This window comes from Acipenser ruthenus, chromosome 46 (genome assembly GCF_902713425.1).
Source record: "Acipenser ruthenus chromosome 46, fAciRut3.2 maternal haplotype, whole genome shotgun sequence".
Lineage (NCBI taxonomy): Eukaryota > Metazoa > Chordata > Actinopteri > Acipenseriformes > Acipenseridae > Acipenser > Acipenser ruthenus.
The window spans coordinates 9,526,002-9,551,911 of record NC_081234.1 but is presented as its reverse complement, the minus strand read 5'-3'; the positions used below and the strand labels follow the sequence as shown (position 1 = coordinate 9,551,911).

General features: G+C 46.8%; 3 protein-coding genes across 4 annotated transcripts; 1 reads left to right on the top strand and 2 right to left on the bottom strand.

Moving 5' to 3' along the window:
* The first annotated feature begins 984 nt into the window (after positions 1-984).
* LOC117966069 (phytanoyl-CoA hydroxylase-interacting protein-like) lies at positions 985-7,331 on the top strand. Its single transcript, XM_059013810.1, has 5 exons — positions 985-1,192; positions 2,638-2,810; positions 4,632-4,806; positions 5,206-5,323; positions 5,548-7,331. The coding sequence occupies exons 2-5, from the start codon at positions 2,646-2,648 to the stop codon at positions 6,083-6,085; spliced, it is 996 nt and encodes a 331-aa protein (XP_058869793.1). The 5' UTR covers positions 985-1,192; positions 2,638-2,645; the 3' UTR covers positions 6,086-7,331.
* Positions 7,332-9,794: 2,463 nt separating this feature from the next.
* Positions 9,795-13,853, bottom strand: LOC117966466 (protein phosphatase 1 regulatory subunit 3C-B-like). Its single transcript, XM_034912491.2, has 3 exons — positions 13,508-13,853; positions 13,136-13,208; positions 9,795-11,526 (listed from the first exon to the last, which is right to left on the bottom strand). The coding sequence occupies exons 2-3, from the start codon at positions 13,147-13,149 to the stop codon at positions 10,539-10,541; spliced, it is 1,002 nt and encodes a 333-aa protein (XP_034768382.2). The 5' UTR covers positions 13,150-13,208; positions 13,508-13,853; the 3' UTR covers positions 9,795-10,538.
* A 2,066-nt stretch (positions 13,854-15,919) lies between these two features.
* On the bottom strand, positions 15,920-24,254 carry LOC117397818 (DNA replication complex GINS protein SLD5). Of its 2 annotated transcripts, none has more exons than XM_033996705.3 (8): positions 23,722-24,254; positions 23,116-23,202; positions 21,670-21,783; positions 21,383-21,480; positions 21,148-21,236; positions 20,636-20,726; positions 18,835-18,939; positions 15,920-16,824 (listed from the first exon to the last, which is right to left on the bottom strand). In XM_033996705.3, exons 1-7 carry the CDS (start codon positions 23,809-23,811, stop codon positions 18,843-18,845), a joined length of 666 nt encoding a protein of 221 aa, XP_033852596.3. In that variant the 5' UTR covers positions 23,812-24,254; the 3' UTR covers positions 15,920-16,824; positions 18,835-18,842. The 2 variants fall into 2 exon arrangements, with proteins under 2 accessions (XP_033852596.3, XP_033852597.3); XM_033996706.3 differs by having other exon boundaries at positions 15,920-16,534.
* Positions 24,255-25,910: the final 1,656 nt, after the last annotated feature.

Genomic DNA, 25,910 nt, shown 5'->3' with positions numbered 1-25,910 from the left:
AGCTAAGTTGGAAGGATTTGAGACTGTATTGAATTAGCTGGCTCTCAGATCCCCAGTACAGCACCGAGTTCTCTATACTAGACTGTATTGAATCAGCTGGCTCTCAGATCCCCAGTACAGCACCGAGTTCTCTATACTAGACTGTATTGAATCAGCTGGCTCTCAGATCCCCAGTGCAGCACTGAGTTCTCTATACTAGATTGTATTGAATTAGCTGGCTCTCAGATCCCCAGTACAGCACTGAGTTCTCTATACTAGACTGTATTGAATCAGCTGGCTCTCAGATCCCCAGCGCAGCACTGAGTTCTCTATACTAGACTGTATTGAATTAGCTGGCTCTCAGATCCCCAGTACAGCACCGAGTTCTCTATACTAGACTGTATTGAATTAGCTGGCTCTCAGATCCCCAGTACAGCACCGAGTTCTCTATACTAGACTGTATTGAATTAGCTGGTTCTCAGATCCCCAGTACAGCACTGAGTTCTCTATACTAGACTGTATTGAATTAGCTGGCTCTCAGATCCCCGGTACAGCACTGAGTTCTCTGTGTTGATTCAAGTCCATGGCACGACTTCTCTCTCTATACTGAACACACCTGAGCGAGCTGACAGCTATTCTGTTGTTCTCCTTGTGACTCCAGTCTGCTGTTATCAATGCAGCGCAACAAGGATGCCTTCGGGGAGGGGGGGGGTTGTGATGAATACATGATACTCAAAACTCAATAGGGCAGGCAATACAAATAATGTAAAATTCACACACACACAAAAAAAGCACTGTGCAGTGTGTGAATAGGTTATATGGCATTTCGATGAGGAGAAACGGAGAGAGTGGATTGGCTGGACTCGGTGGAGGGGGTGGGGGGGGGGCTGTGCTCCTGTGTGTGTGTGTGTGTGTGTGTGTGTGTGTGTGTGTGTGTGGAGGGTGACTGGGCTATGCAGCTGCAGAAACATTCAAGCAAAGGAATCACATAGACCTGTCTACCCACACAGTTCAGAGAGAGAGAGAGAGAGAGAGAGAGAGAGAGAGAGAGAGAGAGAGGGAGAGAGGGAGAGAGAGAGAGAGGGAGAGAGAGAGGGAAGCTGTTCTTCCTGAGGGATCGTTCATTTACTGCGGAAAGAACATTAAAAAGACGTCTTTCCATCTCAGCCGGTGTAGGTTGAATTTTGGAGTCTTTCTTCTACGAAACAGAAAGGTAAGCTTTATTAACCTCTTAACCTCTCTGTGGCCAGTGCGGTGCTTTGAAGTGATCCCAGGCTAACCCAGCCCCAAGCAGACAGCGGCTTTGAGTAGCTCAGTGGTTAGAGTGCTGGGCTGCAGTGTGGAAGGCAGTGGGTTTGAGTAGCTCAGTGGTTAGAGTGCTGGGCTGCAGCGTGGAAGGCAGTGGGTTTGAGTAGCTCAGTGGTTAGAGTGCTGGGCTGCAGTGTGGAAGGCAGTGGGTTTGAGTAGCTCAGTGGTTGGAATGCTGGGCTGCAGCGTGGAAGGCAGTGGGTTTGAGTAGCTCAGTGGTTAGAGTGCTGGGCTGCAGTGTGGAAGGCAGTGGGTTTGAGTAGCTCAGTAGTTGGAGTGCTGGGCTGCAGTGTGGAAGGCAGTGGGTTTGAGTAGCTCAGTGGTTAGAGTGCTGGGCTGCAGTGTGGAAGGCAGTGGGTTTGAGTAGCTCAGTAGTTGGAGTGCTGGGCTGCAGTTTGGAAGGCAGTGGGTTTGAGTAGCTCAGTGGGTAGAGTGCTGGGCTGCAGCGTGGAAGGCAGTGGGGTTGAGTAGCTCAGTGGGTAGAGTAGATTCTCCCTCTCAGCACAGTTCCTCTGCATGGTGGCAGTGACAGGTAGCTTCATATTCAACAGCAGGTAGTTCTGCAGCGTCGTGTTTTTCATCCGTAAGCTGCACAAGGTCATTTATCTTGCTTGACGTTTCTGGTGCCCTGCTTGTATTGCTTTGGCCTGTTTCAATCTCAAGATTGTAAAGAGTGCACCTTTCTCTCCTCCTCTCTCCACCTTTCCTCACCTCTTACCCCTTCTGTGTCTCACACGTCCCTCCACCTCATTCTCCTCCCTCCCTCTCCCATTTTATCCCACCCACTCACTCCTCTCCCCCTCCCCTCTACCACCCCCTCCCCTCTCCCATTTTATCTCCCCCCTCCCCCTTCACCTCTCCTCTCCCATTTTATCCCCCCTTCCCTCCCCTCCCAGCTTTATGATCACAGTTCCTCTGAGCCGTGCTGCTGCAGTGTGACAAGGTGTTTCATTACACTGTGCTCAGAGCACTGGGTGATAACAGCCTAAGTGAATAAATCTGTCACAGTCCCATGCAAACCCCTCATGTGGAGAGAATACCATCAATAAAGTGGAAGGGTTTCCATTCAATCAGAAACCACCGCACTGCTTTGTGAGCCCGTGTTACTGCCCAGCTCTCTTGCAACTGGCAGCCAACCTTCCAAACACAGCGGACAACAAAACAGACACACCTGCCATAACACGGTCAGCATGGTCTACATCCGCGATTCGTGTTTCAGTTGTTCTGCAGGAAAGCACCTGCCAACCGACCCCCCCCCCCCCCCCCCCCCCCCCCGCAATGTTATCAGCAGCTGCTCTATATCCATTCCCAGAGCCCAGCTGACCACCACTCCCTCCGGTTCTCTTGCAGAGAGCACAATGGAGTTCCTCTCCCGACCTCACAGCATCCGCATCTCGGAGGTGACGTGCGACTCCTTTAGGATCGGCTGGGCGGCTGAGCCGGGGGACGCTGGGAGGGTGACGCACTACTTCATCGACCTCAGCAGGAAGGAGGCGCGAGACCCCAACCGCTTCAAACACAAGGTCAGTCAGAGAACACTCTCTTCCACTTCACTCTCTGTACCTCAGGACCTACTCTGCACTACAGCCGAGGCTAAAGCCTTTCCTGTGCTGTCCAAGGGGCAACGGAAGCACAAGACAGCAACTTGTGGCATTGCAATGGCTTGAACACACAATACACGCTGCTGGGAATATAAAGCAGACTCTGATACTGATGTGATACAGCCATCTGAAATCTCTTAGTATCAGACAGTTTCAGCATTCTTATTTAACTAGATATTATAAAAGCATATCTATACAGTACAGGGTACTATGTAAGATACCAGCACTTTTGCACCCCAGAAAGCCCACTCCTGACAAAGTCACTCTGCTCTGTCATGGAGTGGGTTGCAGCCTGTACCATATTCTCTGTGCAGTACAGTGAGGGGGAATGGGAGATCCTCATAAAACAGCACATTCTCACTTAGACGTAGTTAAATACCTGTTTAAATGGTTCAGCAGGAGAGGAGGGGGCTTCTCTTGAAACGCCAGCTGAGGGTTCAGTACAAACCCCAGCTAGATCCTGCGGGGATGGAAAGAAGCCTCCCACTGCACAGCAGTCCGATCCGTTCCTGATTTTACTGTGAGTTTAATAAGACACGCCTGAGCTCCCAATGCACAGGCTTGTACTAAAACCCGGAACGGGGTGAATCTGCTGTGCAGTAAGAGTCTCCATCCCTAGAGTCAAAAGCACAAAACGGGTGATAAAAATCCCGACCTTTTTAAGTGTCGATTCAGCACACCGGCTCTCTCCATCAATCACTGCGCTCAATACTCAGCTCCTCTGCCTGAGATCGAAGCCGTTTCTCCAGGCGTGTGAGCCGTGACCGGCTGCAGAGGTCGATGGCTTCTGTTTTACAGAGAGGAGCCCGATCTCACCGACCCGCAGAGCTGCAGGAACACCAGAACAAACATTGCCCCTGGAACTCCTCCTCAAGGGCTTCAGATGGTTGGGGCTGGAAGATATTTAGGAAACACATTTCTTTTAGTATTACTAAAGCAATAGAGGCCTCTGGTCTGCACTGTCCTTCTGCAGTTTCCCTACCAAGCTTTTCCCAGGGTTAACTATGCAATTCGCATCATTTACCAGACTTTTTAACTATGCTTCACTATACTCCTCTGTGCTCTACCATGCTTTCACCGTGCATTAGTACACTTTGTTGTGCTTTTACAATAATACACTTGGTAAAGCAAAAGCAGCAGCTAGTTCTTCGGGCTGTGACTCGCTCCACAGAATTGAATTTGTGTCTGAGTGCAGTTTTGCTCCTGCAAGGGATATATCTCGTGTTTCCGTGGTTACGGGGCCTTCAGAACAAGTGCAATTACTAAGCCTATTACTGAGGCTTGTTCCTGAAGCGCGAGGCTAATTTATTTCTTAAGAACTCTTCTTGTCTAACCAGAGACATTATTCAGCTCATGAATCACCTTCACAATCAATTGTTCCTATTTAACACTGGAAGGCAAGCAGATAGAAAATTCAGCCTTGGTCCTTAGCAACCCCCGAGTGAACAGTGACTGCCCCTTAGCAACGGCCCTGCTGTCCTTGCTTGTGGTTCATCATTTGCAATCGGATATACAATGGAAACTGCCACTGAATTTGATATTGCCTCCTAATTCAACCATTTCACCCAATCAATATCGTCTTATATTATCCCACTCTCAGTTCAGTGGCGATGCCCCTCTGTGTGTCGCACCTACAGCTTTACACACACCTGGAGAATCTCTTAACCAATCCTGATGAAACCTGGTTGGGACCGTCTTTCGTTACTGATCAGAATCAGAGGGTATCCCTCTTGTTGTGTGCAGGACGTCCCGACGAAGCTGGTGACGAAGGCGGTGCCCCTGCCCATGACGGTGCGCGGTCACTGGTTCCTGAGCCCGCGCACCGAGTACAGCGTGGCCGTGCAGACAGCGGTCAAGCAGCCGGACGGAGAGTACCTGGTGTCCGAATGGAGCGAGGTCACAGAGTTCTGTACCGGAGGTGAGGGACAGAGACACCCCCACCCTTACCCCAGTTAACAAATCAACTGAAGGCACCCCTGCAGAGCTCCTCGTTTTAATAGAAAATCATTCTACCTTTCATCAAATAACCATCAGCTAATAAAAGCATGCCTCTCTCTCTCCCTCCCTCATCTCTCACATCTCTCCTTCTCTCCTCTCTCCCCCATCTCTCATCTCTCCCTCTCTCATCTCCCTCACATCTCTCCCTCTCTCCCCCTCTCCCTCTCCCTCATCTCTCCTCATCTCTCTCCTCATCTCTCCCTCTCTCACATCTCTCCTTCTCTCCTCTCTCCCCCATCTCTCCTCGCTCCCTCTCTCCCCCTCATCTCTCCCTCTCTCATCTCCCTCACATCTCTCCCCTCTCTCTCTCTCTCTCCAGATTACTCCAGAGCTCACCTGCAGCAGCTCCAGCTCAAGGCTGGCTCCATCGCGGGGAGGCTGCGTCCGTTCAGTGTGTTCTACCGGAACCAGAACCACGAGTATTTCCAGCACGTCAGGTACCGACCCGGGAAACGCATTTTTCAATTTGGGTCCGTTTTTTTATCGTTAAGTATAACTCCAAAGGGGTATGTAATCAATATGTTTATTCAGCAGGGTTTCCATTCAACTTCATGTTAATTAATGAATTCCCTCTCTATGGGGTGCAACATTTGCCCGTCGCTGTAGATGCATGTGAAGCGCGGGGTAGCTGGTAACTGCCTCCCTGCCTCCCTCCCTCCAGGCTGCAGTGTGGAGGTGTGATGCCCCCGGTGCTGAAGGACAGCAGCGGCAGCGTGGGCTCTCCCATCAACGGGGCGCTGAGCGGGGTCTTCTTCAGCTGCAACACGGAGTTCGACACGGGGCTGCCCCCCAACGACTCCCCCTACGGGGCCGTGCGCTTCCAGATCCCAGCCGGCCGGCTCTTCAGCCCCGACACGCGCCTCTACTTGGCCGATTTCTACTGCATGTACACTCCCTACCACTATGTGGTTCTGGTGCTGGCCCCGAGCGGCTCCCAGGGGGACTGCTTCTGCCAGGACCGCCTCCCCGAGCTCGACCCCGCCCACAACCCCTTCCTGACCCGCACCCAGCAGGAAGGGGCGGAGCCGGTGTACAGCCACGCCCACGACGTGATCCTGGAGGTTGTGTTCGCGGCGCCCGTGGCTCTGGCCCACGGCATGCTGGGAGAGATCAGCGGGCACATGCTGATGAGTCAGACGACCGCCAACGCCAAGAAGGACCCGAGCTGCAAGACCTGCAACATCAGCGTGGGCCGCTGAGCATGCTGGGAGTCACGTCAACTAGCTGCCCCATGTTGATCAAACACTCGTTATAGTTTATTAATTAGCGTTTTATTTCCTTATAGAAATGCTCAGTGGAGTAACCAGCTTTGTCAAACACAGGGGGCTGTGTCTGTGTTGCTGGTTGTGTTTCAGTAATATAAAGACACAGCTCTGAAGCCATTGAAAATCCTCTTACCTCTCATTCTCTGTGTTGGGTCATCACCGCTCCACTGATCATTGTCGAGATGAACTTGTGCTTTATTATACTCACTTCGTCTCCGATTCAGGCTTGGAAGCAACCTACAGTCGCGGCCAATAGTTTTGCATCACCTAGAATTGTAGGATTGAGCAGTGTGGAGTAGTGGTTAGGGCTCTGGACTCTTGACCGGAGGGTTGTGGGTTCAATCCCAGGTGAGGGACACTGCTGCTGTACCCTTGAGCAAGGTACTTTACCTAGATTGCTCCAGTAAAAACCCAACTGTATAAATGGGGAATTGTATGTAAAAATAACGTGATAGCTTGCAACAATTGTAAGTCGCCCTGGGTAAGGGCGTCTGCTAAGAAATAAATAATAATAAAAATAAACTACATGTACATTATTTAGATATTTTATTTAACATCATTCAATCAAATAAACTACAAAATGATATCGCAAAAGTCTAACCGAAAGCCACAATAGCAGAACAGTATTTCATGTTAGATTTCGAAATGTCACATTTATGGAAAACTCCAAAGCGGTGTGTAATTCAATATGTTAACATTATTCAGGAGGTTTCATTCAACTTTATGAAGCAAAATCAGTTAATTCTATAAGGTGATGCTAAACGTTTGGCCAAGGCTGTAGTGTTAAAACTATAATCAAACATTATAGCAAAATATATAACACTTCAACTCTACAATAATCAAGAAAATTGAGGTAGTGAAAGTGAAGTTTGATAAGCTGCCAGCCCCCCTCAGTAATGTTTCACACTCCAGTGTATTGAAGTCCTGTTACACAGAAAATAACCAAGTGCCTGCTGGTGTTTGCATCTTCAGATCATCTAGTCTTCAGCAGGGTAGTGATTTGTGTTTCTCTGTATTTCACAGCTGCATGTACAGTACTGTGTTCAATGACCCAATGACTGTCCTACAGTGCAGATCACTTACATTTCACTGTCTGTCCTGCTGCTAGAAACATGCGAGGCGCGCGCAGAGCGAACATAAACGTTTTCAGCTTGTCTGCTTTTTATTCTGTGTCTGAAACTGTGAATGTGAACTCTGCGGGGTAAGAGAAGCTGTCTCATCGAGACGTAGAGCATATGCATTATAAAGTACAGCACAGGTAACACAGCACACTTACACATGCAGCGACTGCATTCGAGCGATCCGAGCTGCAGAGTGGAGTCTGCACTGGCCCGCAAAACCACAGAAGAGGGTTGGGCAGAGGTTCAGCCGAAGCACTGAATGTAAATTGTGCCTTTTTCTAGATGAAGTCAATGCAGAAGATCACTGATCCTTTCGCTAAACTTTCTGGCAGGATTCTGAATTTCTGAAGGACATTTGAAAACACTTCCCCTTTCCCTGCACCAGGGGGTGCTGTGGCATTGCTTGAAATCTCTTGGCAGACAGCGTGCCAGCGTATCAGGACCGCTGTGCTGTATCTGCTCTCAAGCCATTGTAATGCTGTGGCCTTCTGATGGTTCTGCAGGGTTATCAGTTCATCTGGTACTAAATGCTCCTGGAGAACGCAATCTTGGAACAGCATGCGCTGCTGAACTGAGGAAGAGATTTCAGGTCGCTGGGGAACTGAAAAGCAATTTTACAATGCGACAGTGACTTTAAGGTCAGGATTAGGTTTCTGTGTAAAAGCACTGGGATTACAACGGGATCGCAGTGAATGAATTCAGACAATCAGGGCACGTCCGGAAGGTGATCTCACGTTTGAGGGGTGAGGGAGTGTATGGAGACACCCGTGACCTCACCCTGTCTGAGAGGGAGAGTAATCCCATTGGTTTAAACCCGATTGAAAATAAACCCCTGAACACCAACAGGGATTAGACACTCACTGGACTGTCTGGGCATCAGAGTGCAGAGCTGAGGGCACAGATTATATTCTTTTAATTACAGAGGATTCTCACTCACACACGCTCAGACCCAAGTGATCTTCAATGGCATCGCAGACAGTGGCATTACAATGGCAGTGCAGACAGATAGGGGCACTGCAATATTATTTGTTTATTTAGCAGACGCCTTTATCCAAGGCGACTTACCAGAGACTAGGGTGTGTGAACTATGCATCAGCTGCAGAGTCACTTACAACTACGTCTCACCTGAAAGACGGAGCACAAGGAGGTTAAGTGACTTGCTCAGGGGGTCACACAATGAGTCAGTGGCTGAGGTGGGATTTGAACCGGGGACCTCCTGGTTACAAGCCCTTTTCTTTAACCACTGGACCACACAGCCTCCTAGCAATGCAGACAGACATGGGCACTGCAGTGGCAATGCAGACAGACAGGGCAGCAGTGTGGAGTAGTGGTTAGGGCTCTGGACTCTTGACCAGAGGGTCGTGGGTTCAATCCTAGGTGGGGCACGCTGCTGCTGTACCCTTGAGCAAGGTACTTTACCGAGATTGCTCCAGTAAAAACCCAACTGTATAAATGGGTAATTGTATGTAAAAATAATGTGATAACTTGTAACAATTGTAAGTCGCCCTGGATAAGGGCGTCTGCTAAGAAATAAATAATAATAATAATAACAGGGGCACTGCAATGGGAATGCAGACAGACAGGGGCTTAGCCTAGTTCATGACAGTTTAATTTTATAATTGTTAATATAAAACGGTATCATTACCTTTTAACAGGTACAGAACAATAATGAGACCTTCTGATCTTTTTGTTTGCATTCTGAATTAAAGGGATTTGATCATTTTTAATGTGAAAGTCCAAGCAGCAGTGGAAGAACCAATCGATTGCCTTGACAAGGCTCCTCTGTCCAATAAGAAGACAGGAAACGCATCGGTAAACCCTCGGACAGCCCTGCTTCAAGGACACGGAGAGCAGCCAGCGCATGCAACACAGGAAGGAGGAGGCGGACAGGAAAAAGAGCCTCTCGCCTCGTGACAGTGCAGACAGAAATACATGCAGGAGTGATAAGGAGCTGATCGGAGGTATTAGAGACACAGAGCTCCCCGTCTCCGTGCTGCCTCCAGGATCTGGGAAGCTAAGAGGCTTTATCTTCTGGGACGCAGAGAGGATTAGCGGAGACACCCGCTCAGAATTCGTGACCCGCACCCCCCGCGTGTAGGACAAATAGAAGTGTGTGTTTAGAAGACTATATAATAAATAAAACACTTCCGTTTCTTTGGCATCACTAAATGTGAACGTCACCCTTCTGTGCAGCCGTTGAGGGATGAACTTTCCAAGGACTTCTGAAGCTAGAAACTTTATTTTTGAGTAACCAATTATTTTTATAATTTATTTCTTAGCAGACGCCCTTATCCAGGGCGACTTACAATTGTTACAAGATATCACATTATTTTTACATACAATTACACATTTATACAGTTGGGTTTTTACTGGAGCAATCTAGGTAAAGTACCTTGCTCAAGGGTACAGCAGCAGTGTCCCCACCGGGGATTGAACCCACGAACCTCCGGTCAAGAGTCCAGAGCCCCATTAACTGGATTCAGGGACCCCCTCAACCCGTTTTACTTGATCACACACAAAGCTTAGGATTTTTCAACACATTTATTGATAAAGTTTCTGTAAAATGTGAAACAATCATTAACACACATTGTCAATATTGCAACTTATCCCCTAGTTATTGCACAGCAGGCTTATTTTTTATTTTTTTTTAATGTATTTTTTTTTAAAAATCTCATTTCACAAATCTCCACACTGGCCTAAAAGTAAAAAAAAAAGTATTCAAAACTTTATTTATTTTTAAATTAAAAGTCAAAAAGGCCCTGTTCCCATAGTTGGAAGATTTTAACACAAAAGAAAGGTTTACAGGACCCCTGCTCACACAATCCATTCAACAATACTGCTAGAGCTGGGGGTTGCTGAAGTACAGGAATTGCCAGCAAAGTGGTTATAAATAACATATGCCAATTTGCCTCAACAAAAGGCATTCTAGAATTTGGGAGTCGCTACTTACACTTTTAATACAGTATACTGTTTTCGTCATTTATAGTACATTCTTGTATAGTTCGAAAATAAAAAAAATAAGACAGCCCCCCCAATATAAATCTGCATGAACACTAAAACCCCAATAGGATGATCTTCTGTTAAAATGTACAACATTACAAAGACTTCTGCTACACCCTCCCCCACAGACTCCTTTAAAAATATATATACTGTCAGTGTTTAGTGGGTGGGTGGAGCCAGGTATAACAGCAGCACAAGAAACTAAACAAGGCAGGTTTGTAAGGCAACCTTCTTCATGAAGACCCACATGCTCTTCCTGCATGCGTCTACCAGTACGGTGCCACCTTCTCAAGCCTCCCCCAGCTCTGGAACCGAGAGAAAAACAGTTCCGCAGCAGCCCTGGGGCTGGAGAGGGGCTCCAGCTCGGAGAGCTTGTCCAGGGGCTTGCAGGGCAGCCTCGGGGGAGGGGGAGGGGGAGGGGGAGGCAAAGAGGGGGCGGTGGGCTGCTCGTCTCCCGTGCAGAAGACCCTGAAGTTCATGCCCTCGTTGTTGTCCCACGCAGTGTGGGGGCCGGAGCAGAAGGACACGCAGAACTCCATGCGCTCCCGGGGGTCCGGGTGCTCAGGGAGGGGGATGTCGAAGGCGAAGCTGTCGCTGTCGGCCCCCCCGTAGGTCTGGTGCATGTAGGAGCAGGGCAGGTCCCGGTGGCTGCGCCAGGAGTCAAAGGTGATGCGGACGCGGACCTCCTTGTGGAAGCCCACGTTCTTGACCCGGACGGTGCCACTGAGGGAGCGCTCGTTGACGGAGCAGTTCTCCAGGCGCACCAGGTTGCGCTGGAGCTGGTCGCGGAAGGCCAGGTAGTCGACGGAGGGCTGAGGGAACCCCAGACTGAACCTGCTTCCCTGGCGCTCCTGGAGCCCGGGGCTCTGTGCCCTGCCCCTCCACCTCCTCCTCGCCTGCCCGATCTGCTGCTCCAGACGCAGGTCCATGCAGCCGCCCTCGCGCTCGGAGAAGAAGCGCACGGCCGTCAGGGACAGCCCCTTGGAGTCAGCGAAGACCACGCGCTTCTTCTTGGTGCTGGTGCCGTCGCCCCCGATGCCGCTGTGGGGCTCCATCCACTCCCCGGGCTGCTGGCTGCCGGCCTTGGGGATTAGGCACGGCCGCAGGGGCTTGAGAGAGGGGACCCCCGCCGAACGCAGCTCCTCGTAGGAGCTCAGGAAGCAGCAGAGGGGAGGAGGAGGGCTCAGGCAGAGGCGCATGGTCAGCTCTCTCTGCGTCATCGGCGAGGAGACCGGGGGGCCACCAAACACAACTCTGAGGACAGATTGAGGAACAGCGTTGGAGCTTTAAAAACACATCAATCTGTTTGATTCAAGCTAGAACCTTGTTGTAGCAGGTACAGTAGAATTTAAGATTGAGGGTACCCCAGTTTGAATCAAACTTCCAGAAAGGGGTGGCAGATTAATTGAGATGGGAAGAGGCAATTATTCAGGCAGTACCTGTGCATTGCTCTAGCTAACCAACATTCCTCCCATTGCAGAGCAGTTAAGAGCCAGTCCGGGTTTTAGATAATTTGCGACTGTCTAAACCTACACACAAACTTATATAAATAATACATTTTATTTATTATAAACAAAAACACATTTTGATAGCAATGGTGCCATTCTGTCATGTGGTATAGAAGTGGGGTAGTTTACCCACTGGAAACAATTCAGGGTTAGAAATTATAAAGGGGGCAGAAGGAGGGGGTAATTGGTTCTCTTAAAGCCTGACAAGGAACATTTGCAAATTGAACAGCTTATCTAAAGTTCTTTAGGGAGAGGAAGTGCTCTACACTCAAGAGGAAGCTACAGAACGCTCTTTATAGAAGGGGCTGGGGGGGCGAACTCGCTGACCTGAATTAACCCTTTCTGGAGCACTCATCTCCTGTTTGCACTACACATGAGGGCAGGAAGCCCGTTCTAACTGCAACAAGGAGACTGTGTGCAGAAGACAAGGGACGTGTTTGTCAGAGTTGACTACGAAGAGGAGCCTTACGAAGGAGCGGGAACCAGCTGAAGCAGAATCTAAAAAGAAGCTTTAATTAAACAGCACAGCAGGATCACAGTATTGAGATCATTCTGCATGCCTGTTAACTGGACTCATTAACAAGGGAGGCGTAATTCTGCAGCAATGACTAGAAATTACAGGCAAGGAAACGTTAGATTGCAGTGTTTAACAGCAGCAATTAGAGATTAAGTTTAAAATAATAAATAAGATAAAAAGCCAGGGGAGTTATTAACTCTGTAGGAGCACGCTTCTCAAACAATCCTGTAGAAATTCATTTTAAATTATCCAATGTCCCAAATTTAAAAGGTGGAGGATGCCAAGTTAATTTTTAATTCACATCACACTCAGCGTGTTTGTGGGTCACTCTGTATATATGCCATCCACTACAATCTGTTTTACCTATCTATTAAACTGCAGGTATTTTTGCACTAAATGCTTTAACTTTAGATCGAGGAAGGCGCTTTTAACTCCTTGATACCCAAAAGGACTGCGCCGTAGGGTCTGTACTGTGGGTGCATCTCCCAATTGCTGCGTTTTAGATGACCCCCTTCCCCCACCCCCGAGGGCTGTAACACGTCACTTAACACCAACGTGTTGCCCGGCAACACACTGGTGTTAAGCAAGCTGCGTTTAATTGCGTTATTTATTAGGCGTTAATGCGAGTCCCTCGATGCGTAATGCGATTGGAAACCAATCGATACAGCAACATGAACCGGCTGCGTCACCACAAACTACACGCATTTCAAACAACGTACTGCTTGAATCCCACCATCTATCGCGGAGAGACCAGTCCAAACCTACACGCAAAACCAGCAGCGGATTTAAAACTACACTGACTTCCGAGGTCCCGTGGATTGGTTACGCGTGTACTTACCTTGTGGCGCTCATAGCTGCGGGTATTTCTGAAGGGAAGCAGGGTACTCTTGAATGAGGCTAGGACATGTGCGCTGTTAAAAACATAAACAGCACAATGTTACAGGAGAGGGGTTCAACTCACGAAGAAACTTATTTGTTTAGTTTATTATAAATAGCTAACGTTTTCGTTGAATCCCTTAAAACTAAGCAGACGAAACCAAACTGATATACTGGTATGCAAGCGATCCCCTCTCCCTAACACCAAACCCAGGACAGTACTGTAATGTTACAGTGTTGAACTTGTACAACAGGTTATCGCGAGTAGAACTTAAACATTTCTTTTTTTAAAAAAGTAACTTTTGTAACAAAGCAATAAAGAAACGCTACTTACTCTCCGTGAACAGTAACTCTCTGTTCTCCATAAGTATGATAAAGACGCCTGTTCAGCAATTTAACTTAGTGGATTTATATGATTAACATTTTACTGTTTACAGCACTAGCCCAGAAACTAGTTTTGTAAACCGTGGTTTCTAACGCTTTTCACGTCTCCCGTTTGCACTCCCCCGAGCTGAATCAAAACGCCGGCGTGAGAATGAAAGCCCGATTGTTCATTCGCTCCTCTTAATAGTTTTTGAAGGTGCCTCTCAGCTGGGGGGATCTGTTCACGTGTAACTCCCCTCTCCGCCAATCAGCGCCTCCCTCTGCCGGGGCTCTGGCCAATGAAGGCGGCCCGACCTGCGGCTCGGTGGAGTGATCGGAGAGTGGTCTGCCCTGGACTGGAGAGACACCTGAGGAGTATTATGGGCTGGGGGGCAAAATGATTTGAGTGACAGACGCATGTGAGAAAACTGAACCAGTTTACTCAAGTGAATTAAATCAACAGGCATTTTAACACTAGGCGATTGTTTTAGGAGAAATTCAACAAATCAATGCAAACACACACAGTCACAGACAGTGCCGTGGTTCTGTATTGAGAGGCAATGTCTCTGAATGGGCTGAATGGCCTCCTCTCGTTTGTAAACTTTCTTATGTCTCGAGTCATTACTTGCCAGTGGCGTCACATATTTCAATGTTGCTCACAGTGGAAGGCTCACAGTGTAATGCTTTTGCTTGTGAAACACAATAAAAAGTATACGTTTATATATTCAGTATACACTTATTGCCCAAGATCTTTCACCTTCATATTTTGGTATCACAATGGTGTGACCTTACAATCCACACTCATAATCCACGGTACCCTATCGGCACCAGACAGTGTGCTGCCCTATCAGGACCGCTGCACTGTGCGGTTTCTGATCCCAATGCGTTGCGTTTCCATTGCTGGTAATATCTGTAAATGTTTAGCCTGCCAGGGTAAACACACACGTCCTGAAATGGGAATGCTGAAAGAACGAACGAGATTACTCAATCCACTGTCTGCATGAGGTCAAGCAGAGACCGTACTGCGTGCCTTTATAGCTCTGGAGATTTCAAAGCCGCTTGGTCGTTTATCCTCGCAGGGATGAAGGGCGATTGCGCGTTGAGTTAAAAGATAAACACGATTTCGTCTGACACTCGCTGCTGCTGTATTATTAGTGGATCAAGTCGTTCATCTACACAGATTAGTGCACTCGCAGTAAGTTTTAAGACACAAGCCTTCTTCACCTGGTGTTGCTTGTGTTGGTCTAGCTTCCTTTGTTACATTGGTATAAACACACCATTCACACTGCTAACTAACCCCCAGCCCTACACTCCCCTTGCATTGGGGTCCTGCACTGAACCTCTGCGCCTCCCTCTTCAAAGTACAGCCTCTTTCCAGTACGCTTGCGGCAGGCTTGTGACAACATGCATGAGCTTCAAGAGACTTGTTTGAGGAACGGGTGGAGAGGACTACACAAGGAATTGAGCGGTGGTTCAAACGGTTTCTTCTTAAAATGCATTTGAGAGTGACTTACGAATCCCCTTCTCTCTCCTCTTCCTCGTGAAGACACGTCTTTGAGCGGGCGTGGCAGAGAGCGGCGACGGTCACAGAGGCAACACGTTTTCTTAAACTTCTTTAAAGACTTATTTTAAAGTGGCTTTTAATTGTATCTAAGTGTACTTTTTCTTTTTGTTTGTTTAAATCGTGTAAAGCGCCTTGGGATACTTGCTATGAAAGGCGCTCTATAAATAAAACGTTGTTGTTGTTGTAGGTTTGAAACTCAGCAAGCAGAGGGCGCACTTTCATGAACGAAAAACAAAACAGACTAAACGAAATGATCACCTGATCAACGAGCCTTGGAGCAAGACTATGAATCTCCGATAATTAGTATTCTTTCATTTTAAGTGTATTTATTTACAGCAATCTGAAGAAAACCGTTTCCCAATTTTTGTATTACATTTGCCAGTGTGGAAAAAAAAAAAAAAAAAAAATCATGCTTTTTTTTCATACAATCTTCCACCAAAGCAACATATAATGTAATCTTCAAACCTTGTGATTGCATCCTGAAGAAAAACCTCAGACATTTCCAACCTAATAAAAATGCAACGGGGCTTGCATCTGCATGTTCTGTCAATGTATCAGATGGACTGGCTAGTGTAACACTACCCCTTCAAGGGGAACTGGTTCTCTGGAACGTAGCCCACACTCATTCACACACTGAAACATGCTCTTAGGCTCCAACGAGAGACAGTGAAGGAATGTGATGCACTCTTTCCCCTGTCTGTCAAGACTCAATAAACTCGCTGAACTCTTTGCACGGACTGCTCCCACTTCAGCCAGACACACACACTCTCAACGCAAGCATTAGCTGTGGGGAACGCTGCAGTCTCTTTCACTGTAGCCACTGAGCAGAGCAAACTGACATTAACCACAGAAACCACCATGAGAGTACAGACAGTGAGAGCCCCAACCCTGCCCAGGCTTAAACATGACCTCGCACGCATTTACACACACAGCCTTTTAATACTGCAGAAATGACACTAAGACAGAAAATCAGCCTCCTTTTAGATTTTCTAAATAGCTGAACTTGAACCCAGGCATATGTTTGCAAGCCCACTAACAAACCCGTCACATTTAATCCAGACACTGAACTCCAACAGACTCCCCGCTTGACAGGACCTTTATTAAAAGACAACTCTTACAGCTTTCACTAGGATTAAAGGGCTGCTCTCTGGCGATGCTGCTGAAATGACACAGCGTCAGAAAGGGCGTGCCTGGAAAGGTTCACAGGGGGAGCCATGTCTGCTGGAGGCTTGCAGGGACAGCTGGCACAGTGGGTTAACGCACCAGCCTCTGGAGGCCTGCCTTCAGCCACAATTGAAATGAGTCGGATGGTCTTGGCCTAGTCCATGTCAGAAAAGCACCACAATCAGTGAAAGGAACAGGGGGGAGAGGCGCTGGCTCCGCAGGGCAGGGTTTGGAAGAGACATCGCCTGGCTGTATCCAACCGTTCAGACACTGAAAACAAAACAAACAGCATGCAGGGTTATAGAGCCACAGGGGCCAGTCTTCTCATCAGCGCGCAGACGATCAGCCTGGCCGCCTTTGGAAATCGGAGGATACGGAGATCACGAGAAGCCGTGTTATTACAGAAGAAGCTGCTGGAGACTCAGAAAGCGTTTCTGTATCAGACCCAGTTGTGTCCCCGGATGGTTTGTTCAGGTAGATCTTTGGCAGCGTGAAACGAGGCAGATTCATTTCCACCGGCACAGAAGAGAAAGCTTCTTATGCACTGCGCCAGCAACAGGCTGGAAGAAACAGAGAGAGAGATAGATAGATGATAGATAGATGAGAGAGAGAGAGAGATGAGAGAGAGAGATAGATAGATGAGAGAGAGAGATGAGAAAGGGATCCAGCATGGGCCATCACTGTAACGCATGTCTCACAACTCATCAGAATAAACAAGGGTTATTCCCACCTTTTCTAATGTAATGAGTAATATAGTTCAATGTTCAATAAATAATACTATTTACAGTGCCCCCTCCATAATTGTGTTGACTCTGTTAGGCCATGCTGACAGTAAACGCTCCCTTCACTCCTGCAGTTTTCTTGATGTGTTAGTCAGCTAGCGAAATACAAAGGGAGCCCTGTACTTTATTTTAATCTGTGAAATTGCCACCCTTTAAAATAAAATAAGATAATGGCATTGAATACAGGTGGGATAGGATTTTAAACAGTAACAAAAGCTTTGAAAATGTTTGCCAAAAGATAACGCGTGGGTGGGGGTGGGGGGGGGACTACGTGAGACCGGGAGCGCAGGAGGAGGGAGGGGGAGACAAATGATGCAATTTTACTGAATAACCTCCTCATGGTCAAACAGCTTGGGGGACTATACCTTATTGACCTGCTAGTTATCAGCCTTCCACCTGCCAAAGCAAACTCCAACTCCTGCTAGGGAGAGCTGGGATGACACTGCGCTGGCACCCAGGTGAAGTGAATGGAATTGCACAATAACTGGCTGCTCCTCCCAGACACTTTGTGAACAATTAAATCCCCCTTCCTGCGCCGGGGAACGCAAATGACCATTGTATAGAACCGAATATACATTTGCATTTATAAAGAATCAAACAATACTGAATGAACTGATCGATATCTATACTGCCCTGCAAAGTCTACTGGGACAGCAACTGACAGAACAGATTAGGGTGGGGCTTTTATCTGTGCACTCAGACACCTCACTCACTAAACAGAGAACAGCCTTCTCTTTAAAAACAACGCTATCTATTTACTGCAAATAAAGAGAATAACTGGGCGGGATATTCGTTCACTTAATAGTTTTATATTCAAAATACATGCAGTTTTACAAACACTCCAAATGTTATATTAAAAACAAATGCGAACATCTCAGCCCTCAGCCAGTGAAATCCGACTGACTGCAGAGCAATGTCACCCATTCCAGGTTTTACCACCAGCTTGATCAGCCCCAGTGTATTGGTAACAAGCTCAGGTGTGTCTTATTAAAAACTCATAGTAAAACCAGGAACGGTTCAAATTGCTATGCAATGGGAGTCTTATTACCACCCCTGGGAGTAGTTCGCGAGCCACAGGCTGGTAACTTTTAGACCTGAAGCAACAGAGTCTGGGGTCTGATGTCAGGCTTAAGACTTTCATCAGGCCGATGGTCAACCAAATCAGATCTTAAAGGTCAGAAACTGACCATTAAAAACACGCTGAACTGGCCGCCTGTGTAAATATTGAACAGCTTTTCAACCAGAATAGCCTGAGAGAAAACAAACAAACATTGTTTGAAGTGCGATATGAAGTTAATAGTATAGCCAGGATGAACCCGATTTCACTTGGCGTGGCTCGAGTCTGTCTCTATTGAGGGGTCACAGAGTCCAGGGGCTGGGTGGACAATAACATTACGACAGCTCATTGGACTCGACTGCAGGGCCACACATAACACAGGGCTTCGTTTATCACAACTAGAGCTGCTGGGGTGAACACAGGCTTTTCAGATTTCAATATCCTTTCAAAATTTAAACAAATATCCAAATAAGGTTTGACAGTAGCTGGGAAACAGAAAGTCTTACGGTATCAATATATGGAACAATATAAACCAGGTGGCGTTGAAGAGAGGAGAGAGATGCTCTTTCTTTTATTATTTCAGATCTCATAACATTTTCGGAAAAACGTTTTTTCATGTTTCTTTTGATAGTGATATTCAATAGTCTTCACTGCAGAGGAGTTTATTCGAAGGTTAAGACACTTAAAAGAATGTGCCATGAAAACTAACTTTGCTTCCTCAGCTCTCTTACCTGTTCTGCTAAATGAGCTGCACAGCTCCACTGGCCACTAGGGGTGCTATGGTGCGGTAGCGCATCAGGTGCTGGGATCCCTCCTCCAAATCAATGGCATACTCCCTGGGGCAGAAGACAAGAGACAGTGAGGACAGAGCAGAGGTCTCCACTCTCACCCATCACATTACCATGACACAATGTTGCTACCTGCTGTTAACACTGCAAAGCCACGGCTTTCTTTTCCAATGCAGTATGTTTACCCCACCAGTGATCTGGTGCATTGATGTGGTAAACTTACACACAGGGTAAATGCAGGGTGGTGGAGAGACACTCCCTCTCCAGGTGAAGAAACACAACAGTTAGATCTGAAAGGAAGGCATGCAAACTAAGAGCTTTCTTTAAGCCCTGTTGCTGAGGCTGGAGAAGCCACGACTGGAGAAGAAAGCTTTGTTTACTGCAGCGCCGGGACCAACGTGGATTTTGATTGTTCAGGTTTGAATATATTCTTTCAAAACTGAAAGTGAATACTGAATGAGACTGAAAATTTGTATCACAGTACAGGGAAAAAAAAAAAAAGATCTCCTTTCTTTGACGACATTGTTTTTACTTGCTCTCCGATAGCATTGTGTATGACTAGTCCACTCCAGTAGAAGTGTATGACTTATGGTTACCATGGAAGAGGATTCTGGATTTCAGCGATGCCCTCTATTCCAGAAAGCACAGCGCTGCTTTCCAATGCAAACAGCGAGAGCAGCCCTCTATACACACGAGGCCTAGCACAGCAGAGGCAAGCGCTGGCAGGCAGGCTGAGACCTTGGACCCCCCCGGAGTCAGTGTGTAGCTGCTGTGTTTGCTTTGATTAGATAAAAGGCACAGTGTTGTGGAGGACGTGTTCATCCATTCAAAATAAACATTGCTCAACATTCAGTCAGTTAAACAGAGTGCATGGCAGCCTGTCACGTTTCACTCGAACCATCACCTTGGGAGTTAGGGCAGATATACCTGAGTGCAGCACGGCTAAATATTTGTCTTGGGGTGACATCACTGGGTAGACAGCAACTAAGACTTCAGGAAAACGGTCCGTGTGCTTTCATCAAACATAATCTTCTCTGAACTATGTCTTCACTCTCTTATTATGGTATTGCTTAATTGAAATGAACAGAAAAGTGGCTGCATGAGCTAACTTGAACGATGGAACATCTTCCAGTGCTGTATCTATTAAAAGGCGGTCTGCTTGACCTCCTACAGATTAAACCCTGGATTTAAGACTGAAGTGTTTAAAAGCTAGGAGAGGGAATGCCTTGGACTCCTCCAGCCACACTGGGAGTTGTTAGTGAACAGCGCCATCTGCTGTAACTGTCAGGTATGAACCCTTAACCAGCAGCTTTACACAGACACAATGGACCCTAGCCACAAAGTCTGAAGTTATGAAAACATTTTGGTGTAGATTCTCAGGGCTATTTACTCAAAAATGAATACAATTAAATACTAAAAACAACCCGATATACAAATATCTGAGTTGTTAATTTCTGATGTGGTAAATTTATTGGGTGCATTTATTTTTTTCTGAAAAATAATGCAGCTTTAGCCCCTTGTTTTATTAAAGGTCTGTTTTTAATTATTATTATTATTATTATTATTATTAGATTTGTCTATGTATAAAACACGAGGAAGCCAGCATCAGTCCAGAACACTTTCATGAACACCTACCCTCTTCATAAAAGCATTCTTTTAAATAGCTGCTCAAACAAGGTCCAGCCCCCTTTTCCGTGCCCCTGTGGGGCTCCGTGCTCCCAGAGAGCTGGGCTCGCTGCCTCACCTCTGCTCGTCGGTCTCTGGCTCCACCAGGATATTGTCCTGCCTCTGCTTCACCCGCAGGAACACAAAGGAGTCCAGATTGGGCTTCTGCACTAGAGAGGGGGGAATACAGCGCTTTACCACAGGAAGAGCAAGCCCACACTATACAGGGTGTGCGTTCAGCGCAAGGGCAAAGTGCTCCTGGTTATAACCAGGCAGTCTTGAGAGCTTCCCTTCACAGGTCGAATGCAGCCCAGCAGACCTCAACCATGTTCTGAACACCACCTGCCTGTCATTCAGACCCGGGCTCCTCTCAAGCAGACACTGACTTTGTGATACGGGCTGAATGACCAGTTAAGAGACCCCCAGACTCCCAGAGAAGAAAAGCCTAGTGAGTTAGCAAGCCGCACTGCCGGCCAGCCTCCTGCAAAATCAATTGTACAGCACCTGGAAGCAGGAACTTAGGGAGTTGTTACAGATTCCAGGGGTTTCATTGTGAGCCACAGAAAACCCATCATTGAAATGAATTCTCACCCGATTTGCCCAGGTCCACGGCTTGCAGGTTGGGAGGCATGTGCTTCAGCGCGACGCTCTTCAGGTAGGTCTCTGTGTTCGCCAGGTACCTGTGACCGGTAAACACAAGGTGAAAGTGAGCCTGGCACTGCCAATCCACTGCTATTAAACACTCAAGAAAACAGTATCTCCAATTCCCCCGACCACCAGGGGGCAGCGTGTTTTTGTGTTCCAGGCAGAGTAGATGGGCGCTCACTCTTTTGCAAACGCAAATTCCTCTGGAGACAGATAGGACGGGTCCCCTTCGGCGCGGGATTTCTCCTTCTCCAAGATGTGGGGAAAATACTTCTCAATCTGAAACGACAACCGGAAACTGAGGCGGCACGACCACTCTGCAGATTTTGCATTTCCAGTTATTCTGCAAAAAAACTCTGCCAGCACAGCGTATGGGACTGCAACCGCTGGCGACCCCCGAAATGCTGCCTCTGAATCGGAGCCGGGTTTGTACCCCAGGCCCCTCGAAGGGAGAGGCAGCTTCCTCACCTTCTGAAGCCGGGAGCGCAGGTAGCTGCTCAACACGTAGCGGATCCTCTCTGTCTCCATGCGGTGCACACCCGCTCTCAGATCCACACCCTTCACTCGCTGGAGATTCTCCTCCTGAGGAGAGAAGAGAGAGACAGAGAGAGGGAGAGAAGAGAGAGAGAGGGGGGGATAAACAAGCAAGGGAGAGACAAGAGAGAGGGGGGGATAAACAAGAGAGGGAAAGAAGAGAGAGAGAGGGATAAACAAGAGAGGGAGAGAAGAGAGAGAGAGAAGAGAGAGAGAGGGGGGGATAAACAAGAGAGGGAGAGAAGAGAGAGACACGGGGGGGATAAACAAGAGAGGGAGAGAAGAGGGGGGGGATAAACAAGAGAGGGAAAGAAGAGAGAGACACGGGGGGGATAAACAAGAGAGGGAGAGAAGAGGGGGGGGATAAACAAGAGAGGGAAAGAAGAGAGAGAGAGGGGGGGATAAACAAGAGAGGGAAAGAAGAGAGAGGGGGGATAAACAAGAAGGAGAGAAGAGAGGGGGAATAAACGAGAGGGTGTGGAGAGAGAGGGGCGAATAAACGAGGGAGAGAAGAGAGAGGGGGGAATAAACAAGAGAGGGAGAGAAGAGAGAGGGGGGAATAAACAAGAGAGGGAGAGAAGAGAGAGGGGGGAATAAACAAGAGAGGGAGAGAAGAGAGAGAGAGGGGGGATAAACAAGAGAGGGAGAGAAGAGAGGGGGGATAAACAAGAGAGGGAGAGAAGAGAGAGGGGGAATAAACGAGAGGGAGAGAAGAGAGATGGAAAGGATAAGAGAGAAATGAGATGGAGGAAAGAGGACAGGATAAGAGAGAGACGAAAGAGTCAGAGAGATGGAGAGGGTGGGTGACGGAAGGAGAAAGATGGACAGGATAGAGAGAGATAAGGAGCAAGGGAGGGAGAGAGACGGAGAGGGATGGCAAAGGAAGGAGAGAGAGAGAGAGAGAGAGAGAGAGAGAGAGAGAGAGAGAGAGAGCTTGGGGTGTTAGATTCTGGTTCATTTCCTGAACTTTTCACATTTGTTCAAGAATAGACTAATTAAAATGTGTATATACTTGTAAAATAATTAGCGATCAATTGGAAACCCACTTTTTTTCTCAGATTATAAATTGCTGCAATATTACATTTAAAAAATACTTTTAATAAATATTTATGCTTAATGCTTTAAATTCGTCTCAATTTACACCCCAGCAGGATGCAGGATAAACAGCAGCTACACAAACACACAGCATTACTGCACTGGGACGGACAGCCCTGTGAGTTCTGGCAAAACACATGAGTAATGCATTCAGCAGCTAGTCAAGCATTTCAGGATTAAAACACAGACAGACAGACAGACAGACAGACAGACAGACAGACAGACAGACAGACAGACAGACAGACAAACAAACCAGCCAGCAAACAAACCAGCCAGCCTCTTTACCATGTGGTTCAGCTGCTCCATCACACACTCCACGATCTCCGATTTATTTTCCAGGAGCTCAGGTGAGAGCTTCTCGTTCAACCATATCTGTGCAAGGTGGAAAAAACAGTCAAACCCAATTATAATAATAATAATAATAATAATAATAATAATAATAATAATAATAATAATAATGATAATGATGATGCTAATAATAACAATAATTAATATTACTATCATCACAGTGCTGCAAATCTCTCCTAACGATGATTACGGATTTTTTTTTTCATGATTGCCTAATGAATTACGCAGATAAACACACAGAACGGCAGCTCAGGCGAGATTACTGTTATTATTATGTATTTATTTATTAGTTAGCAGACGCTTTTATCCAAAGCGACTTGCAGAGACTTGGGTGTGAACTTTGCCTCACAGCTGCTCCAGAGTCACTTCGGAGCTCGTCTGTTTTACGTCTCGGAGCACAAGGAGGTGAAGTGACTTGCTCAGGGTCCCACACAGGGAGTCAGTGGCTGGGGTTGAACCTGGAGCCTCCTGGTAACAAACAAGCCCCTTTCTTTATCACTGCTGGACCACTAAGAGCTCACTTTCCTGTCAGCACCGACTCACCTCCTCCAGTTTGGTAACGAGCTCCGCCGGCGTCATCACCTCCTGACTCTCATCCTCACTGTCGCTCATCTCAACCAGAGAGTCCGCCATCGCCAATACAGTACCGGCACAATTAATTACTATCAATTATTAGTAGTAGTCTTATTAGTAAACACAGACGCGTATTAAAATATTACTAAGCACCGAAAAAAAACTCGAAATCTTCCTTTATCAAATATATTTAAAACGTACTGCAGGGTGAGTGAATAAAAGAAAAAAAAACCGTGATATTTTTTATTATTATTTATTTTTTTATCTTATTTTTTTTATAAATACGCAAGTATTTATATGCGATATTTTAATTCCTATCTTTCCTCCCTTAAAATAACGTATTTGCCAGACGAGCAAAATAGCTGCATCCTCTCACTGTTTTGCGATATTTCAGTTGAGTTTAGAACCCTAATATTTAAAATTAAAATAAACACACACAACTCAGCCCACGCTCTGAATCTCGCGCCATCCCGATGCGAACGTCACTGCCTTCCGCGCCTTGCGGTGACGTCCATGACTTTAACCCGCCCCCAGAGTGTGGCTGCAGATTTGCGCCATCTTGGTTGTGGCAAGGCCCGCGTTATTGCAGGTGAGGGAAACACACAAAATGCTCAAAGTACAGGAGTGTGCAGTGTTGTTTCGGATAATCCTATAAACACTGGTTTATTTTATTTTTTTGCATTGTTTCTGGAGTAATTCCATAAGTCTCACCTGTCGTGCAGTTTAATTCACTATATGGGCTTCAAATATTAAGTTTTAAAAGAAACACATGCATTAATTTGTTTGCTACAGCCACTATTCCGGTCCCACCACACACGTAAACACATGTCCTGTGGGCGGCACTGCAAATACAAACACGCACACATACACACGCACACATAAACACACAGACCCTCCCCCCTCACAGACACACACACACACACACACACACACACACACACACACACACACACACACACACACACACACACACACACACACACACACAGAGTTAAAGACTCTCAGTAAGCTCTCAGTGGCAGATCTGCTGAGGTGAGCTCTGGGATTGTCGGGTCTAAATGGCTAAACCCAGCTAAGCAGAGACTTCCCCAATCCAATCTCCCCAGGTCAGCCTGGTTAAACCCCAGTTAAGCCTCCTCAGTTTTCTGTCTTGTTGGATCAGGAGGCAGGGTGTTTGCATGGCTATCTCCATAAGAAAGAAAGAGTCTGTCATGCAAAACAGAAACCTAATAATAATAATAATAATAATAATAATAATAATAATAATAATAATAATAGGATTTAAATCTTGCCAGCTTTTATGAGTGAGTAATCATTGTGCAGCAGTGTGGAGTAGTGGTTAAGGCTCTGGACTCTTGACCGGAGGGTTGTGGGTTCAATCCCAGGTGGGGGACACTGCTGCTGTGCCCTTGAGCAAGGTACTTTACCTAGATTGCTCCAGTAAAAACCCAGCTGTATAAATGGGTAATTGTATGTAAAAATAATGTGATATCTTGTAACAATTGTAAGTCGCCCTGGATAAGGGCGTCTGCTAAGAAATAAATAAATAAATAATAATAATAATAATAATGAATGGAGAACAATGCCAGTTAAAATAGTTGTAAATAAAATGTTGCAAATTCAAAATAAGACCATCACCATGATGAAAAAGTTCATGCCCATGACAACCGTCTGTACAGAATGGTTTAGAATTAGAATGAGCAATGAAAGGGTTCATCAGAATTAGAGATTCTCAAGATAGCGGTGTATGCAACAGTGTAAGAGTGACATACTGTGCAGAACGATGGATGAACGAGCACACAGGCGACTCCCTGTCTTCCCAGAATCCAACACTCTCAATAACTTCTGCTAAATAATGTTAATTCCTGACAGATGGACAGGTGCAGTAAGCTATCGGTGCCCTTGCTAGACAGTGAGCTGTAGGTAAGGGCAGCCAGACACAGGTGCTAATTGAAACCTGCTTCCTCCCTCAAAGAGGATCAGCAGGTAATGAGCTCAGGTGACTCAGCAGCCCTGTCTCTCCGTTACTGCCGCTATATCACTGCTGCCGATTTGGAGCAATAGCTTTCAAAACCCTCAATCTGGAATAGTCGCAGAAGGGTACCATTTGAAATGTGTTTCAATGCATATGTAAATAAAAAATAACAGGAACCAACACC

Coding starts and splice junctions, on each gene's coding strand:
- LOC117966069 (XM_059013810.1), top strand. CDS start 2,646: ATGGAGTTCCTCTCCCGACCTCACAGCATCCGCATCTCGGAGGTGACG. Junction 2,811..4,631: donor CCAACCGCTTCAAACACAAG/GTCAGTCAGAGA, acceptor TGTTGTGTGCAG/GACGTCCCGACGAAGCTGGT. Junction 5,324..5,547: donor GAGTATTTCCAGCACGTCAG/GTACCGACCCGG, acceptor CCCTCCCTCCAG/GCTGCAGTGTGGAGGTGTGA.
- LOC117397818 (XM_033996705.3), bottom strand. CDS start 23,811: ATGGCGGACTCTCTGGTTGAGATGAGCGACAGTGAGGATGAGAGTCAG. Junction 21,237..21,382: donor GAATTTGCGTTTGCAAAAGA/GTGAGCGCCCAT, acceptor TACCGGTCACAG/GTACCTGGCGAACACAGAGA. Junction 20,727..21,147: donor CGTGGACCTGGGCAAATCGG/GTGAGAATTCAT, acceptor CCCCCTCTCTAG/TGCAGAAGCCCAATCTGGAC.